The following is a 16,114-nucleotide window of genomic DNA, read 5'->3' as shown; positions in this document are numbered from 1 at the left end:
TGACCGGTATGTGCTGCCCCTCCTGACCTGTACATGCCGCCCCCCCAAACCTGTACACACTCTCCCTCTTGCTGTTGTTTACTGGATGTTTGCTAATGTTCTAGTGTGCGCCCCTCAGCATGAAGCTTAAAACTCTGGCAATATTTCTAGTAAAGTTTTCACTCTCTCTCACTCACTTTCTCTGTCACAATCTTTCTCTTCCTCTCTTCTGCATTTTCTCTCATAGGCTGTTATTCTTCTTTGCTTTCTCTCTTTCTGTCTCTCTAGTAAGTCGAACAAGGCCCTGTAATTCACCTCTCATGCTCTCGTCTCTGTTTCCCTCAGCATGAAGCTCAGGTCTCTGGCAGTACTTCTCGTTGTGGGGCTTTCCATTGGACTCTTTATGAGAAGGAAGATATTGATCTCACAAAACGATGATCCAAGCCCCTCGCCTGCGGAGACGCTGCCCCCACCAACTCTGAAGCTTCTCCCAGAAGAAACGTATCTGAGCAAATTCTCCTACAGCGGAATCAGGTAACGGACCTCTCTCTCTCTAGAGGATCAAGGGAATGTGGACAAGTAGGAAACCACTGGAGCTAGACAGGTAGGAAACAGCGGGTGCTAGTGGGGTGTGATGGACAGAGTAGTAGAGGGCATCACACACCCACAGCTTTCCTGGCGTAGACCATGTATGATCCAGATAACCAGCCGATGGTCCCATGCTTAGCGTGGCAAGGAACTAAGGGCCTCATTTAGACTTTGGCGGAGAGGGTTTGTCCGTCACAAACTTGATAGATATCCCGTCCACCGTATTACAATCCCATTATAGCCTATGGAACTCTTAATACGGCGGTCGGGATCTCTCTCACCGTTGTGATGGAGTAACCCGTCGCCAAACTCTAACTCATGGCCTAAGTGTCGGAAAGCACTAACTCCCAGTCTGGATCCAGTGAGAGTGATGAATGCTTCTGCACTTCTCATCCACAGCTGTGTGTTGGTTAACTCTAGTCCCTGGGAAAGGGAATGGAATAAGAGAAAGCAGAGCCACTGGATATTACCACCCTGACCCGGCACTCTGCTGGGCGCTGATATATGTCTAGTGCGTCTCTAAGGGCAAGAGGAGCATCCTTAGAACATTGAGGTTATACTGAACCAGCTACCATTTGCTATAGGTTTGATGTTTTGTTCAGTGGAAACACTGATATTCCTGAAACTAGAGGATAAATAAATATCTGAGTAACTAATTTCACTCAAACCTTCAGCACAACGCGCTTTGATCACAAGGTGTTCGAGGCTGGGTATTGGTAGGGGTAAGGACACACGTACCTCCAGCAATACACCCCCAACACAGGGTTGTGCCCAGTCAGGGTCCCACAAAGTAGCCCCTGGCTCAACCCCTAGTAGCTTGGCAATGAACAGTCAGGCTTAACTCAGGAGACAGGTGTGTAAAGCATTTAAATACACCAAGATAGTAAATAAGTAACAAACAACACACAATACAAATCCAACACCAATTTATAAAAACAGTAAATATTGTTTTCTTTCAAACAATATCTCAACAACAAAAATCCAGTATAGGGAACCAGAGATATGAATTTGTGAAGGTAACTAGCACTTAGAAGCCAATAGCGCGTAGAGGAAAGATTGCACTGGACCAGGACACAGTCGAGTTCCAGCCACCTGCAATGTAACACTTTGCACTTATTTCCAGAAGTGATTCTTGATACAGGAAAGTGGGCCACAATTCCAATCCAAGGCTCCTTGGGACATTGGTACTACTATTCCCACAATGCACCTGGCCAAAACCTTGCAAGTTCACTGGATGCATTCCAGGCTGGGGACTTTTGTGGAAGTGTGATACAGGAAAGTGACCCACAACCCCAATCCAAGGTTCCAGAATCCAAGTTGCTTCTTGGGACATTGAGACTACAATTCCCACAATGCACCTGGCCAAATCCTTTCAAGTCCACTGGACGCCCTCCAGCCTGAGGTCTTTTGTGGAAGTTGGTGCGGGGAAGCTCTTTTAACATGTTGCTTTAGGGAGTCCACTCCTGAATCCATTTTGAAGCAAGGCGAAGTACTTTGGGCTGTGGTTCCAGTGTGCAACAGGCAGTCCTTAAGTGTGCAGGCCTCTGGGTTGCAAACCAGGGTTTCAGCAGGACAGTTCTTCTTTTTCTTGTGGTTTCAGGCAGCAGATCTGAATTCCAATGCAGATCAGCCACCTTTATTCCGTCATTTTGAGGGACAGTCACTGGGGGATTCTGTCCAATGAGCTGCAGGCCACCACCCAGAGGTACGACATCTTCCTCCAAAGTGTGGTATCTTCTTGTCCCATAAAGCACTTGTAGGAAAGTACCATCTTGCCTGGCATGTTACCCCCATTTTTCACTGTATATATGTTGTTTTAGTTGTATGTGTCACTGGGACCCTGTCACCCAGGGCCCCAGTGCTCATAAGTGTGCCTGAATGTGTTACCTGTGTAGTGACTAACTGTCTCACTGAGGCTCTGCTAATCAGAACCTCAGTGGTTATGCTCTCTCATTTCTTTCAAATTGTCACTAACAGGCTAGTGACCAATTTTACCAATTTACATTGGCTTACTGGAACACCCTTATAATTCCCTAGTATATGGTACTGAGGTACCCAGGGTATTGGGGTTCCAGGAGATCCCTATGGGCTGCAGCATTTCTTTTGCCACCCATAGGGAGCTCTGACAATTCTTACACAGGCCTGCCACTGCAGCCTGAGTGAAATAACGTCCACGTTATTTCACAGCCATTTTACACTGCACTTAAAGTAACTTATAAGTCACCTATATGTCTAACCTTTACCTGGTAAAGGTTAGGTGCAAAGTTACTTAGTGTGAGGGCACCCTGGCACTAGCCAAGGTGCCCCCACATTGTTCAGGGCCAATTCCCCGGACTTTGTGAGTGCGGGGACACCATTACACGTCTGCACTACATATAGGTCACTACCTATATGTAGCTTCACAATGGTAACTCCGAATATGGCCATGTAACATGTCTATGATCGTGGAATTGCCCCCTCTATACCATCCTGGCATAGTTGGCACAATCCCATGATCCCAATGGTCTGTAGCACAGACCCTGGTACTGCCAAACTGCCTTTTCAGGGGTTTCACTGCAGCTGCTGCTGCTGCCAACCCCTCAAACAGGCTTCTGCCCTCCTGGGGTCCAGCCAGGCCTGGCCCAGGATGGCAGAACAAAGGACTTCCTCTGAGAGAGGGTGTTACACCCTCTCCCTTTGGAAAATGGTGTGAAGGCAGGGGAGGAGTAGCCTCCCCCAGCCTCTGGAAATGCTTTCATGGGCACTTTTGGTGCCCATTTCTGCATAAGCCAGTCTACACCGGTTCAGGGACCCCTTAGCCCTGCTCTGGCGCGAAACTGGACAAAGGAAAGCGGAGTGACCACTCCCCTGACCTGCACCTCCCCTGGGAGGTGTCCAGAGCTCCTCCAGTGTGCTCCAGACCTCTGCCATCTTGGAAACAGAGGTGCTGCTGGCACACTGGACTGCTCTGAGTGGCCAGTGCCACCAGGTGACGTCAGAGACTCCTTCTGATAGGCTCCTTCAGGTGTTGCTAGCCTATCCTCTCTCCTAGGTAGCCAAACCCTCTTTTCTGGCTATTTAGGGTCTCTGTCTCTGGGGAAACTTTAGATAACGAATGCAAGAGCTCATCAGAGTTCCTCTGCATCTCTCTCTTCACCTTCTGCCAAGGAATCGACTGCTGACCGCGCTGGAAGCCTGCAAAACTGCAACATAGTAGCAAAGACGACTACTGCAACTCTGTAACGCTGATCCTGCCGCCTTCTCGACTGTTTTCCTGGTGGTGCATGCTGTGGGGGCAGTCTGCCTCCTCTCTGCACTAGAAGCTCCGAAGAAATCTCCCGTGGGTCGACGGAATCTTCACCCTGCAACCGCAGGCACCAAAAAGCTGCATTACCGGTCCCTTGGGTCTCCTCTCAGCACGACGAGCGAGGTCTCTCGAATCCAGCAACTGTATCCAAGTGACCCCCACAGTCCAGTGACTCTTCAGTCCAAGTTTGGTGGAGGTAAGTCCTTGCCTCCCCACGCCAGACTGCATTGCTGGGAACCACAACTTTTGCAGCTACTCCGGCCCCTGTGCACTTCCGGCGGAAATCCTTTGTGCACAGCCAAGCCTGGGTCCACAGCACTCTAACCTGCATTGCACGACTTTCTAAGTTGGTCTCCGGCGACGTGGGACTCCTTTGTGCAACTTCGGGTGAGCACCGTTTCACGCATCCTTGTAGTGCCTGTTTCTGGCACTTCTCCGGGTGCTACCTGCTGCTGAGAGGGCTCTTGTCTTGCTCGACGTCCCCTCTCTATCCTGACGCAATTTGCAACATCCTGGTCCTTCCTGGGCCACAGCAGCATCCAAAAACGCTTACCGCACGATTTACAGCTAGCAAGGCTTGTTGGCGGTCTTTTGGCGGGAAAATACTTCTGCACGACTCTCCACGGCGTGAGGGATCCGTCCTCCAAAGGGGAAGTCTCTAGCCCTTGTCGTTCCTGCAGAAACCTAAGCTTCTTGTGTCCAGTAGAAGCTTCTTTGCACCCACAGCTGGCATTTCCTGGGCATCTGCCCATCTCCGACTTGCTTGTGACTTTTGGACTTGGTCCCCTTGTTCCACAGGTGCCCTTGACTGAAAATCCATCGTTGTTGCATTGCTGGTTTGTGTCTTTCCTGCAGTATTCCCCTATCACGACTTCTTTGTCCTTTGGGGAACTTTAGTGCACTTTGCACTCACTTTTCAGGGTCTTGGGGTGGGCTATTTTTCTAACCCTCACTATTTTCTAATAGTCCCAGCGACCCTCTACAAGGTCACATAGGTTTGGGGTCCATTCGTGGTTCGCATTCCACTTTTGGAGTATATGGTTTGTGTTGCCCCTATCCCTATGTGTCCCCATTGCATCCTATTGTAACTATACATTGTTTGCACTGTTTTCTAAGACTATACTGCATATTTTTGGTATTGTGTACATATATCTTGTGTATATTTCCTATCCTCTCACTGAGGGTACACTCTGAGATACTTTGGCATATTGTCATAAAAATAAAGTACCTTTATTTTTAGTATAACTGTGTATTGTATTTTCTTATGATATTGTGCATATGACACTAAGTGGTACTGTAGGAGCTTCACTCGTCTCCTAGTTCAGCCTAAGCTGCTCTGCTAAGCTACCATTATCTATCAGCCTATGCTGCTAGACCCCCTATACACTAATAAGGGATAACTGGGCCTGGTGTAAGGTGTAAGTACCCCTTGGTACTCACTACAAGCCAGTCCAGCCTCCTACATTGGTTGTGCAGCGGTGGGATAAGTGCTTTGAGACTACTTACCACTCTTGTCATTGTACTTTTCATAAGAGAAAAATATACAAAACAAGTTCAGTGTGTGTACACATAACTAAAAAGTTTTGCATTTCCTCTTTTCACTCTTTTCTAAAGTGCTGAAAAGTACTTCTAAACTTTCAAAAAGTTCTTAAAAGTTTAAAAAGTTTTTTTCTGTCTTTCTAAAAAGCTCTGACAAACTTTTTTCTCTTTTTCTATCACTTTAACTCTCTCTAAAAATGTCTGGCACAGGCCAAAATGTTGACCTGTCCAAAATTGCATATGATCACCTTAGCACAAAAGGAGCAAGGAGTCTCTGCATAGAGAGAGGTTTGAGTGTAGAGAAGAATCCTTCCTTGGAATTGTTACTTAACATGCTTAGAGAACAAGATAAGGCTTAAAGTGCCCCATCTGTTGAAAAAGTAGCTAATGGTTCCCAATCTGATCCAGGGACTCCCCCAGGAAAAGGTTCAGGAAAGAAACTTCTTAGCCTGCCCATTACTAGACAGCCTAGCATAGTTGGTACTGAGGTGGAGTCACATCATACAGATGATGTGCTCTCACATTACACTGTCAGCCAAGCTGTTAGGGTGCCCTCTGTAAGGGACAGGTCTCCTTCTGTTCATTCCCATCATACCTCTGTATCTAGGAATGTCCCTCCCACCAACCCTGATGACAGATTGTTAGAAAGGGAACTCAATAAGTTGAGGGTGGAACAAACCAGACTGAAGCTTAAAAAGCAACAGCTGGATTTGGATAGACAGTCTTTAGAACTAGAGAAGGAAAGACAGAAGTTGGGTTTTGAAACCCATGGTGGCAGCAGCAGTATTCCCCATAGTCATCCTGCAAAAGAGCATGATTCCAGGAATCTGCACAAGATAGTTCCCCCTTATAAGGAGGGGGATGACATTAACAAGTGGTTTGCTGCACTTGAGAGGGCCTGTGTTGTACAGGATGTCCCTCAAAGGCAGTGGGCTGCTATCCTATGGCTATCATTTAGTGGAAAAGGTAGGGATAGGCTCCTTACTGTGAAAGAAAGTGATGCCAATAATTTTACAGTTCTTAAGAATGCACTCCTGGATGGTTATGGCTTAACCACTGAACAATACAGGATAAAGTTCAGAGAGACCAAAAAGGAGTCTTCACAAGACTGGGTTGATTTCATTGACCATTCAGTGAAGGCCTTGGAGGGGTGGTTACATGGCAGTAAAGTTACTGATTATGACAGCCTGTATAACTTGATCCTGAGAGAGCATATTCTTAATAATTGTGTGTCTGATTTGTTGCACCAGTACTTGGTGGACTCTGATCTGACCTCTCCCCAAGAATTGGGAAAGAAGGCAGACAAATGGGTCAGAACAAGGGTGAACAGAAAAGTTCATACAGGGGGTGACAAAGATGGCAACAAAAAGAAGGATGGTAAGTCTTCTGACAAGGGTGGGGACAAATCTAAAAATGAGTCTTCATCAGGCCCACAAAAACACTCTGGTGGGGGTGGTGGGCCCAAATCCTCTTTTAATCAAAACAAAGAAAAGAAACCATGGTGATATTTATGTAAAGTAAAAGGCCATTGGACAACAGATCCCAGTTGTCCAAAGAAAAGCATCAAGCCTCCTACCACTACAACCCCTACTGCTACATCTAGTGTCCCTACTAATAGCAGTGGTGGTGGGAGCAAACCTACTAATAGCCAATCCAAGGGAGTAGCTGGGCTCACTTTTGGTAACTTAGTTGGGGTTGGTCTGGTTAGGGAGACCACAGAGGCTGTGTTAGTCTCTGAGGGGGCTATTGATTTAGCCACCTTAGTTGCTTGTCCCCTTAATATGGATAAGTACAAGCAGCTACCCCTAATAAATGGTGTTGAGGTTCAGGCCTACAGGGACACTGGAGCCAGTGTGACTATGGTCAAAGAGAAACTGGTCCACCCTGAACAACACCTACTTGGTCACCAGTACCAAGTAACCGATGCTCACAACAACACACTTAGCCACCCCATGGCTGTTGTAAATCTCAACTGGGGGGGGGGGTTACTGGTCCAAAGAAAGTTGTGGTAACCTCAGATTTACCTGTAGACTGTCTACTAGGAAATGATTTGGAGACATCAGCTTGGTCAGATGTGGAGTTGGAGGCCCATGCAGCAATGCTGGGCATCCCAGGGCATATTTTTGCTTTAACCAGGGCTCAGGCCAAAAAGCAAAAAGGACAGGGAAGCTTGGATCCTGGAACAATGGACCAAGTGCTCCCTAAAGCTAGGGCTAGTAGAAGCAAACCACTTCCTACTATCCCTCCCTCTACAGTGGATTCAACTTCTGAGGAAGAAGAATTCCCTCCCTGTGCAGAACCTACACCAGAGGAGCTGGAAGCAGACACTGCTGAGCTTTTGGGTGAAGGGGGGCCTGCCAGGGAGGAGCTGAGTGTGGCACAGCAAACCTGTCCCACATTAGAGGGTCTAAGACAGCAAGCTGTCAAACAGGCTAATGGGGATGTCAGTGACTCTGCAAGAGTTTACTGGGAGGACAACCTCTTGTACACTGAGGCAAGGGATCCTAAACCTGGAGCTGCCAGGAGATTAGTGATTCCTCAGGAGTACAGAAAGTTCCTCCTAACTCTTGCCCACGACATTCCCCTAGCTGGACATCTGGGTCAAATGAAAACTTGGGACAGGCTTGTTCCCTTGTTTCATTGGCCTAGGATGTCTGAGGACACAAAAGAGTTTTGTAAGTCCTGTGAAACCTGTCAAGCCAGTGGCAAAACAGGTGGCACTCCAAAGGCACCCCTTATTCCACTGCCTGTGGTTGGGGTTCCCTTTGAAAGGGTAGGGGTTGACATAGTTGGCCCCCTTGACCCTCTTACTGCTTCAGGCAATGGGTTTATCTTGGTGGTAGTGGACCATGCCACAAGATATCCTGAAGCAATTCCTTTAAGGACCACTACAGCACCTGCAGTGGCAAAGGCCCTCCTGGGAATATTTTCCAGGGTGGGCTTTCCAAAGGAAGTAGTATCAGACAGGGGAAGCAATTTCATGTCTGCATACTTAAAGGCCATGAGGAAGGAGTGTGGTGTAACTTATAAATTCACTACACCCTATCATCCACAAACAAATGGACTGGTGGAGAGATTTAACAAAACTCTCAAAGGCATGATTATGGGTCTCCCTGAAAAACTCCGCAGGAGATGGGATATCCTTCTAGCATGCCTCCTTTTTGCCTACAGGGAGGTACCCCAGAAAGGAGTGGGCTTCAGCCCCTTTGAACTTCTTTTTGGTCACCCTGTTAGGGGTCCACTCACACTTGTCAAGGAGGGTTGAGAACAACCTTTAAAAGCTCCAAAACAAGATATTGTGGATTATGTACTTGGCCTCAGATCAAGGATGGCTGAGTATATGAAAAAGGTCCAGTAAAAACCTTCAGGCCAGCCAAGAGCTCCAGAAGCAATGGCATGACCAGAAGGCTGTTTTAGTTCAGTACAAACCAGGGCAGAAAGTGTGGGTCTTGGAGCCTGTGGCCCCAAGAGCACTCCAAGATAAATGGAGTGGTCCCCACACAATTGTTGAGAAAAAGGGTGAAGTCACCTATTTAGTTGACTTAGGCACTGCGAGGAGTCCCCTTAGGGTGCTCCATGTCAACCGCCTGAAACCCTACTATGACAGGGCTGATCTCACCCTGCTCATGGCAACTGATGAGGGACAGGAAGAAGACAGTGATCCTCTACCTGATCTCTTCTCTTCCACAGAACAAGATGCTCTTGTGGAAGGTGTAGTTTTGGCTGATTGTCTTACTGCTGAGCAGAAAGACCATTGCATAAATCTCCTAGATCCATTCTCTGAACTCTTCTCTACTGTGCCAGGTACCACTTCTTGGTGTGAGCACACTATAGATACTGGAGACAGCTTGCCTGTCAAAAGTAAGATCTATAGGCAGCCTGACCATGTCAGGGACTGCATAAAGCAAGAGGTACAGAAAATGTTAGAACTAGGAGTGGTTGAGCACTCTGAAAGTCCATGGGCTTCTCCTGTGGTACTTGTACCAAAATCCCATTCCAAAGATGGAAAGACGGAAATGCGGTTTTGTGTAGACTATAGAGGTCTCAACCTGGTAACCAAAACTGATGCTCACCCTATACCCAGGGCAGATGAGCTCATAGATACACTGGCATCTGCCAAGTATCTAAGCACTTTTGATTTGACTGCAGGGTATTGGCAGATCAAATTATCAGAAGATGCTAAACCTAAAACAGCATTTTCAACCATTGGAGGACATTACCAGTTCACTGTAATGCCTTTTGGACTGAAGAATGCACCTGCCACTTTTCAGAGGTTGGTGAACACAGTCCTGCAAGGGCTGGAAGCTTTCAGTGCAGCATATTTAGACGATATAGCTGTCTTTAGCTCCAGCTGGGATGATCACCTGGTCCACCTATGGAAAGTTTTGGAGGCCCTGCAAAAGGCAGGCCTCACTATCAAGGCTTCAAAGTGCCAGATAGGGCAGGGTAAGGTGGTTTATCTGGGACACCTTGTTGGTGGGGAACAGATTGCACCACTTCAGGGGAAAATCCAAAGAATTATTGATTGGGTTCCCCCTACTACTCAGACTCAGGTGAGAGCCTTCCTAGGCCTCACTGGGTATTACAGGAGGTTCATTAAGAACTATGGCTCCATTGCAGCCCCTCTTAATGACCTCACATCCAAGAAAATGCCTAAAAAGGTATTATGGACAGCAAACTGTCAGAAAGCTTTTGAGAAGCTGAAGCAGGCCATGTGCTCTGCACCTGTCCTGAAAAGCCCTCGTTACTCTAAAAAATTCTATGTCCAAACTGATGCATCTGAATTAGGAGTAGGGGCAGTCCTATCACAACTTAATTCTGAGGGCCAGGATCAACCTGTTGCTTTTATTAGTAGGAGGTTGACCCCTAGAGAAAAGCGTTGGTCTGCCATAGAGAGGGAGGCCTTTGCTGTGGTCTGGGCTCTGAAGACGTTGAGGCCATACCTGTTTGGCACTCACTTCATTGTTCAGACAGACCACAAGCCTCTACTTTGGCTAAAACAAATGAAAGGTGAAAATCCTAAATTATTGAGGTGGTCCATATCCCTACAGGGAATGGACTGTACAGTGGAACATAGACCTGGGAGTAGCCACTCCAATGCAGATGGACTCTCCAGATATTTCCACTTAGACAATGAAGACTCATCAGGTCATGGCTAGTCTTATTGTCCTTCGTTTGGGGGGGGTTGTGTAGGAAAGTACGATCTTGCCTGGCATGTTACCCCCATTTTTCACTGTATATATGTTGTTTTAGTTGTATGTGTCACTGGGACCCTGTCACCCAGGGCCCCAGTGCTCATAAGTGTGCCTGAATGTGTTACCTGTGTAGTGACTGTCTCACTGAGGCTCTGCTAATCAGAACCTCAGTGGTTATGCTCTCTCATTTCTTTCAAATTGTCACTAACAGGCTAGTGACCAATTTTACCAATTTACATTGGCTTACTGGAACACCCTTATAATTCCCTAGTATATGGTACTGAGGTACCCAGGGTATTGGGGTTCCAGGAGATCCCTATGGGCTGCAGCATTTCTTTTGCCACCCATAGGGAGCTCTGACAATTCTTACACAGGCCTGCCACTGCAGCCTGAGTGAAATAACGTCCACGTTATTTCACAGCCATTTTACACTGCACTTAAAGTAACTTATAAGTCACCTATTTGTCTAACCTTTACCTGGTAAAGGTTAGGTGCAAAGTTACTTAGTGTGAGGGCACCCTGGCACTAGCCAAGGTGCCCCCACATTGTTCAGGGCCAATTCCCCGGACTTTGTGAGTGCGGGGACACCATTACACGCGTGCACTACATATAGGTCACTACCTATATGTAGCTTCACAATGGTAACTCCGAATATGGCCATGTAACATGTCTATGATCATGGAATTGCCCCCTCTATACCATCCTGGCATAGTTGGCACAATCCCATGATCCCAGTGGTCTGTAGCAAAGACCCTGGTACTGCCAAACTGCCTTTTCAGGGGTTTCACTGCAGCTGCTGCTGCTGCCAACCCCTCAGACAGGCTTCTGCCCTCCTGGGGTCCAGCCAGGCCTGGCCCAGGATGGCAGAACAAAGGACTTCCTCTGAGAGAGGGTGTTACACCCTCTCCCTTTGGAAAATGGTGTGAAGGCAGGGGAGGAGTAGCCTCCCCCAGCCTCTGGAAATGCTTTCATGGGCACTTTTGGTGCCCATTTCTGCATAAGCCAGTCTACACCGGTTCAGGGACCCCTTAGCCCTGCTCTGGCGCGAAACTGGACAAAGGAAAGGGGAGTGACCACTCCCCTGACCTGCACCTCCCCTGGGAGGTGTCCAGAGCTCCTCCAGTGTGCTCCAGACCTCTGCCATCTTGGAAACAGAGGTGCTGCTGGTACACTGGACTGCTCTGAGTGGCCAGTGCCACCAGGTGACGTCAGAGACTCCTTCTGATAGGCTCCTTCAGGTGTTGCTAGCCTATCCTCTCTCCTATGTAGCCAAACCCTCTTTTCTGGCTATTTAGGGTCTCTGTCTCTGGGGAAACTTTAGATAACGAATGCAAGAGCTCATCAGAGTTCCTCTGCATCTCTCTCTTCACCTTCTGCCAAGGAATCGACTGCTGACCGCGCTGGAAGCCTGCAAAACTGCAACATAGTAGCAAAGATGACTACTGCAACTCTGTAACGCTGATCCTGCCGCCTTCTCGACAGTTTTCCTGGTGGTGCATGCTGTGGGGGTAGTCTGCCTCCTCTCTGCACTAGAAGCTTCGAGGAAATCTCCCGTGGGTCGATGGAATCTTCCCCCTGCAACCGCAGGCACCAAAAAGCTGCATTACCGGTCCCTTGGGTCTCCTCTCAGCACGACGAGCGAGGTCCCTCGAATCCAGCAACTGTGTCCAAGTGACCCCCACAGTCCAGTGACTCTTCAGTCCAAGTTTGGTGGAGGTAAGTCCTTGCCTCCCCACGCCAGACTGCATTGCTGGGAACCGCGACTTTTGCAGCTACTCCGGCCCCTGTGCACTTCCGGCGGAAATCCTTTGTGCACAGCCAAGCCTGGGTCCACGGCACTCTAACCTGCATTGCACGACTTTCTAAGTTGGTCTCCGGCGACGTGGGACTCCTTTGTGCAACTTCGGGTGAGCACCGTTTCACGCATCCTTGTAGTGCCTCTTTCTGGCACTTCTCCAGGTGCTACCTGCTGCTGAGAGGGTTCCTTGTCTTGCTCGACGTCCCCTCTCTCTCCTGACACAATTTGCGACATCCTGGTCCCTCCTGGGCCACAGCAGCATCCAAAAACACTTACTGCACGATTTGAAGCTAGCAAGGCTTGTTGGCGGTCTTTCGGCGGGAAAACACTTCTGCACAACTCTCCACCGCGTGAGGGATCCGTCCTCCAAAGGGGAAGTATCTAGCCCTTGTCGTTCCTGCAGAAACCTAAGCTTCTTCTGTCCAGTAGAAGCTTCTTTGCACCCACAGCTGGCATTTCCTGGGCATCTGCCCATCTCCGACTTGCTTGTGACTTTTGGACTTGGTCCCCTTGTTCCACAGGTACCCTCGACTGGAAATCCATCGTTGTTGCATTGCTGGTTTGTGTCTTTCCTGCAGGTTTGGGGTCCATTCGTGGTTCGCATTCCACTTTTGGAGTATATGGTTTGTGTTGCCCCTATCCCTATGTGTCCCCATTGCATCCTATTGTAACTATACATTGTTTGCACTGTTTTCTAAGACTATACTGCATATTTTTGGTATTGTGTACATATATCTTGTGTATATTTCCTATCCTCTCACTGAGGGTACACTCTGAGATACTTTGGCATATTGTCCTAAAAATAAAGTACCTTTATTTTTAGTATAACTGTGTATTGTGTTTTCTTATGATATTGTGCATATGACACTAAGTGGTACTGTAGGAGCTTCACTCGTCTCCTAGTTCAGCCTAAGCTGCTCTGCTAAGCTACCATTATCTATCAGCCTATGCTGCTAGACACCCTATACACTAATAAGGGATAACTGGGCCTTGTGCAAGGTGTAAGTACCCCTTGGTACTCACTACAAGCCAGTCCAGCCTACTACAGCACTGCACTTTAACATTCCAAGATGGTGGATTTCTCTCCAGAGGAGCAAGACCTGGCTAAACCAACCCCCAGGTGTAGCTCATTTTCTATCAACTCCTTCTCTGGGCATCTGCAAAATCCTTTCCTAAGCCTTCCAACTATCTATGGAGTACAGGGGTGAGAGGGCAAGCCTGGTTACATTACTTTCTGACTGGCGTTCCTTAGAAGCCTCATCTTGATCTAACCAGCCTCCTTCCTGACCTGGCCTCCGCATCTGCCAACCTACCCAATCAGATAACCTCTGCTCAGTGCAGGCCACTTTAATCAAAGCAGCATGGCTAGCCCTGTTAGGGCTGACCAATCAGGAGAGACCCTAGCATGCTGGAATTTGGCTTACAGAACAGAAAGTCTTATAACCTCCTTTCTGTATAAGTTATGATAAATTCAACAATGGCAAATTGTTGCATTTATCATTACCATTCATTTGAGTCCACTTAAGATATTTTTATGTTTTTCCTAGCCATTGTTAGGCTTACGAAACATATTTCCATTATAGCCTACGGAGCTGACTTTCTACAATGGGGGATGTAGGAAAGTACCCTCTTTTTGGCATGGTTACCCCCACTTTTTGTCTGCATTCAGTGTGCTTCAACAGTTTTCCCTGGGATCCTGCTAACCAAGACCACAGTTATTGTGCTCTCTCCCTCTAAATTTGGTTGCCTAGGACCTTTTGTGCACTCCACAATCTGCATACTGGTGCCCCCTTATAAGTCTCTAGTATATGGTACTTAGGTACCCAGGACATTGGGGCACCAGGGGTTCTCCATGGGCTGCAGTATGTATTGTCACCCATGGGAGCCCATGCAAAATGTGTCTGCAGGCCTGCCATTGCAGCCTGTGTGAAAAGGTGCATACACCCTTTCACTACAGGTCACTGCAAGTCAGCCCTATGGTAGACCCTCCTAGCCCAGAAGGCAGGGTGCAGGTCCCTGTGTGTGAGGGCACCCCTGCAAGAGCAGAGGGGCCCCAACAAATGGCATTTCCATTACATTGGACTTCGTAAGTATGGGGAAGCCATTTTACCCATGTACAGGACACAGGTCATCCATTACCTGTGTCCAGCTACATAATGGTAACTCCGAACCTGGGCATGTTTGGTATCAAACATGTTGGAATCATACCCCAAGGCTTCTGCAAGCACTGGTTGTATGATTGTGTGCACTCTTGGGATTCTTTAAGGACCCCCCAGTATTGCTCTTACCAGTCTTCTAGGGTTTTCTGGGCAGCCTACGCTGCTGTCAACCCTCAGACAGGTTTCTGCCCTCCTGCTGCTTGATCTGATCAAGCCCAGGAAGGCAGAACAAAGGATTTCCTGTGGAAGAGAACACCCTCTCCCATAGAAATAGGTGTTACAAGGCTTGGGAGGGGTAACCTCCCCAAGCCACTAATCTGCTATGAAGTGCACATTTGGTGCCCTCCTTGCATAAACCAGTTTGCACCAGCCCAGGAACCCCCGGTCTCTACTCTGGAGTGAAACTGGACAAAGGAAAAGGGAGTGACCACGCCCCTGTCCATCATCACCCCAGGGGTGGTGCCCAGAGCTTCTCTAGGTGGCCACTCGATTCTGCCATCTTGAAACCAAGATGTGCAGAGGTTCCTGGGAGCATCTGAGTGGTCAGGTCGGGCAGGTGACATCAGAGACCCCCCCTGATAGGTGGTCACCTTGAAGGGCTATTTAGGGACTCCCTTGTGGGTGGGTCCCCAGATACAACGTGCAAGACTCCACCAGGACTTCTCTGCATCGTTTACCTATACATCTGGCCACTGGGACCGCAACAGGACTTTTTGGGACACAACAAGACTGCAACTCCAGAACGACTTTGCCTTGCAACTTTTTTCCCTGGCTCCTACTAGCACCCGCAACATTTCCCCAGCTGTGCATTCTCTGGGGGTTGACAAGACTTCAGCCTGCACCAAGAAGGAACAAGGAATCTCCCTTGGAGTGAAGGAGTCAGTCCCATCCATCTGCAGGCATCTACAGCAACGATGTCTGTCTGTTTGGATCTCCTCTTTTCTAGAACTGCATGGATCCTGCATCACAAGTGGTGGTCTTGAGTGGTCCCCTTCATCCTCTCTGCCAGCTATCCAACTTGAGAGACAGTGAGCCCTTGCCTGACCTTGCAGGGCAGGACCCCTTTGCACCATGACTCTTGCAGCTACCAAGGCTTGTTGTCTCCTGCTCCAAGGTATCTTCAGGCTCCAGTAGCCCCGGCCTCCAGCACTCCATCCTTGCAAGGACAGTCCACCCTCTACTGCTCCAGCGACGTGGGAATCCTCTCCAGGTGTGCTGACTGGGCCTCACTGCGTTTTACTGTGCCTGCTGCCAGTGGGTTGCCTTTAGGGGCTGTGACTGCTTCTGTTGGTGCTCCCGACTTTTGAGGGTCAGCTTGGACTCCCCTCCCTGGGTCGAGTCCCCTGGACCTTGCTGGTCTTCTTTAGCCTTGCAACTATTCTTTTGCTCTTCTTGCATTTGATAAAGCTTGTTGGTGGTTTTCCTGCACCACTGATTATCTGCGATCCGACGATCGATGTGGGACACCATCTGCACTGCTCCAAGTACTCCTCTGCAGCTCCTGGGCTTCACAACACGTCTTATTCTTCTCCTGTCGACCCAGATCTTCATCTATAGAAGGGTGGGTAGT

At 48.4% G+C, this 16,114-nt stretch overlaps 1 protein-coding gene across 1 annotated transcript in view; it reads left to right on the top strand.

The window, feature by feature from the left end:
- The first annotated feature begins 324 nt into the window (after positions 1 to 324).
- Positions 325 to 16,114, top strand: part of LOC138296941 (beta-1,4 N-acetylgalactosaminyltransferase 2-like) — a 195,284-nt gene continuing 179,494 nt past the window's right edge. The window contains exon 1 of the mRNA XM_069236461.1: positions 325 to 513. Coding sequence (XP_069092562.1) covers positions 326 to 513 — 188 coding nt within the window. The 5' untranslated portion in view covers position 325. The remainder of the gene's footprint in view (positions 514 to 16,114) is intronic.

Source organism: Pleurodeles waltl, chromosome 5 (assembly GCF_031143425.1).
Source record: "Pleurodeles waltl isolate 20211129_DDA chromosome 5, aPleWal1.hap1.20221129, whole genome shotgun sequence".
NCBI lineage: Eukaryota > Metazoa > Chordata > Amphibia > Caudata > Salamandridae > Pleurodeles > Pleurodeles waltl.
The sequence above is the reverse complement of the archived record's forward strand: the minus strand, read 5'-3'. Positions and strand labels throughout refer to the sequence as shown.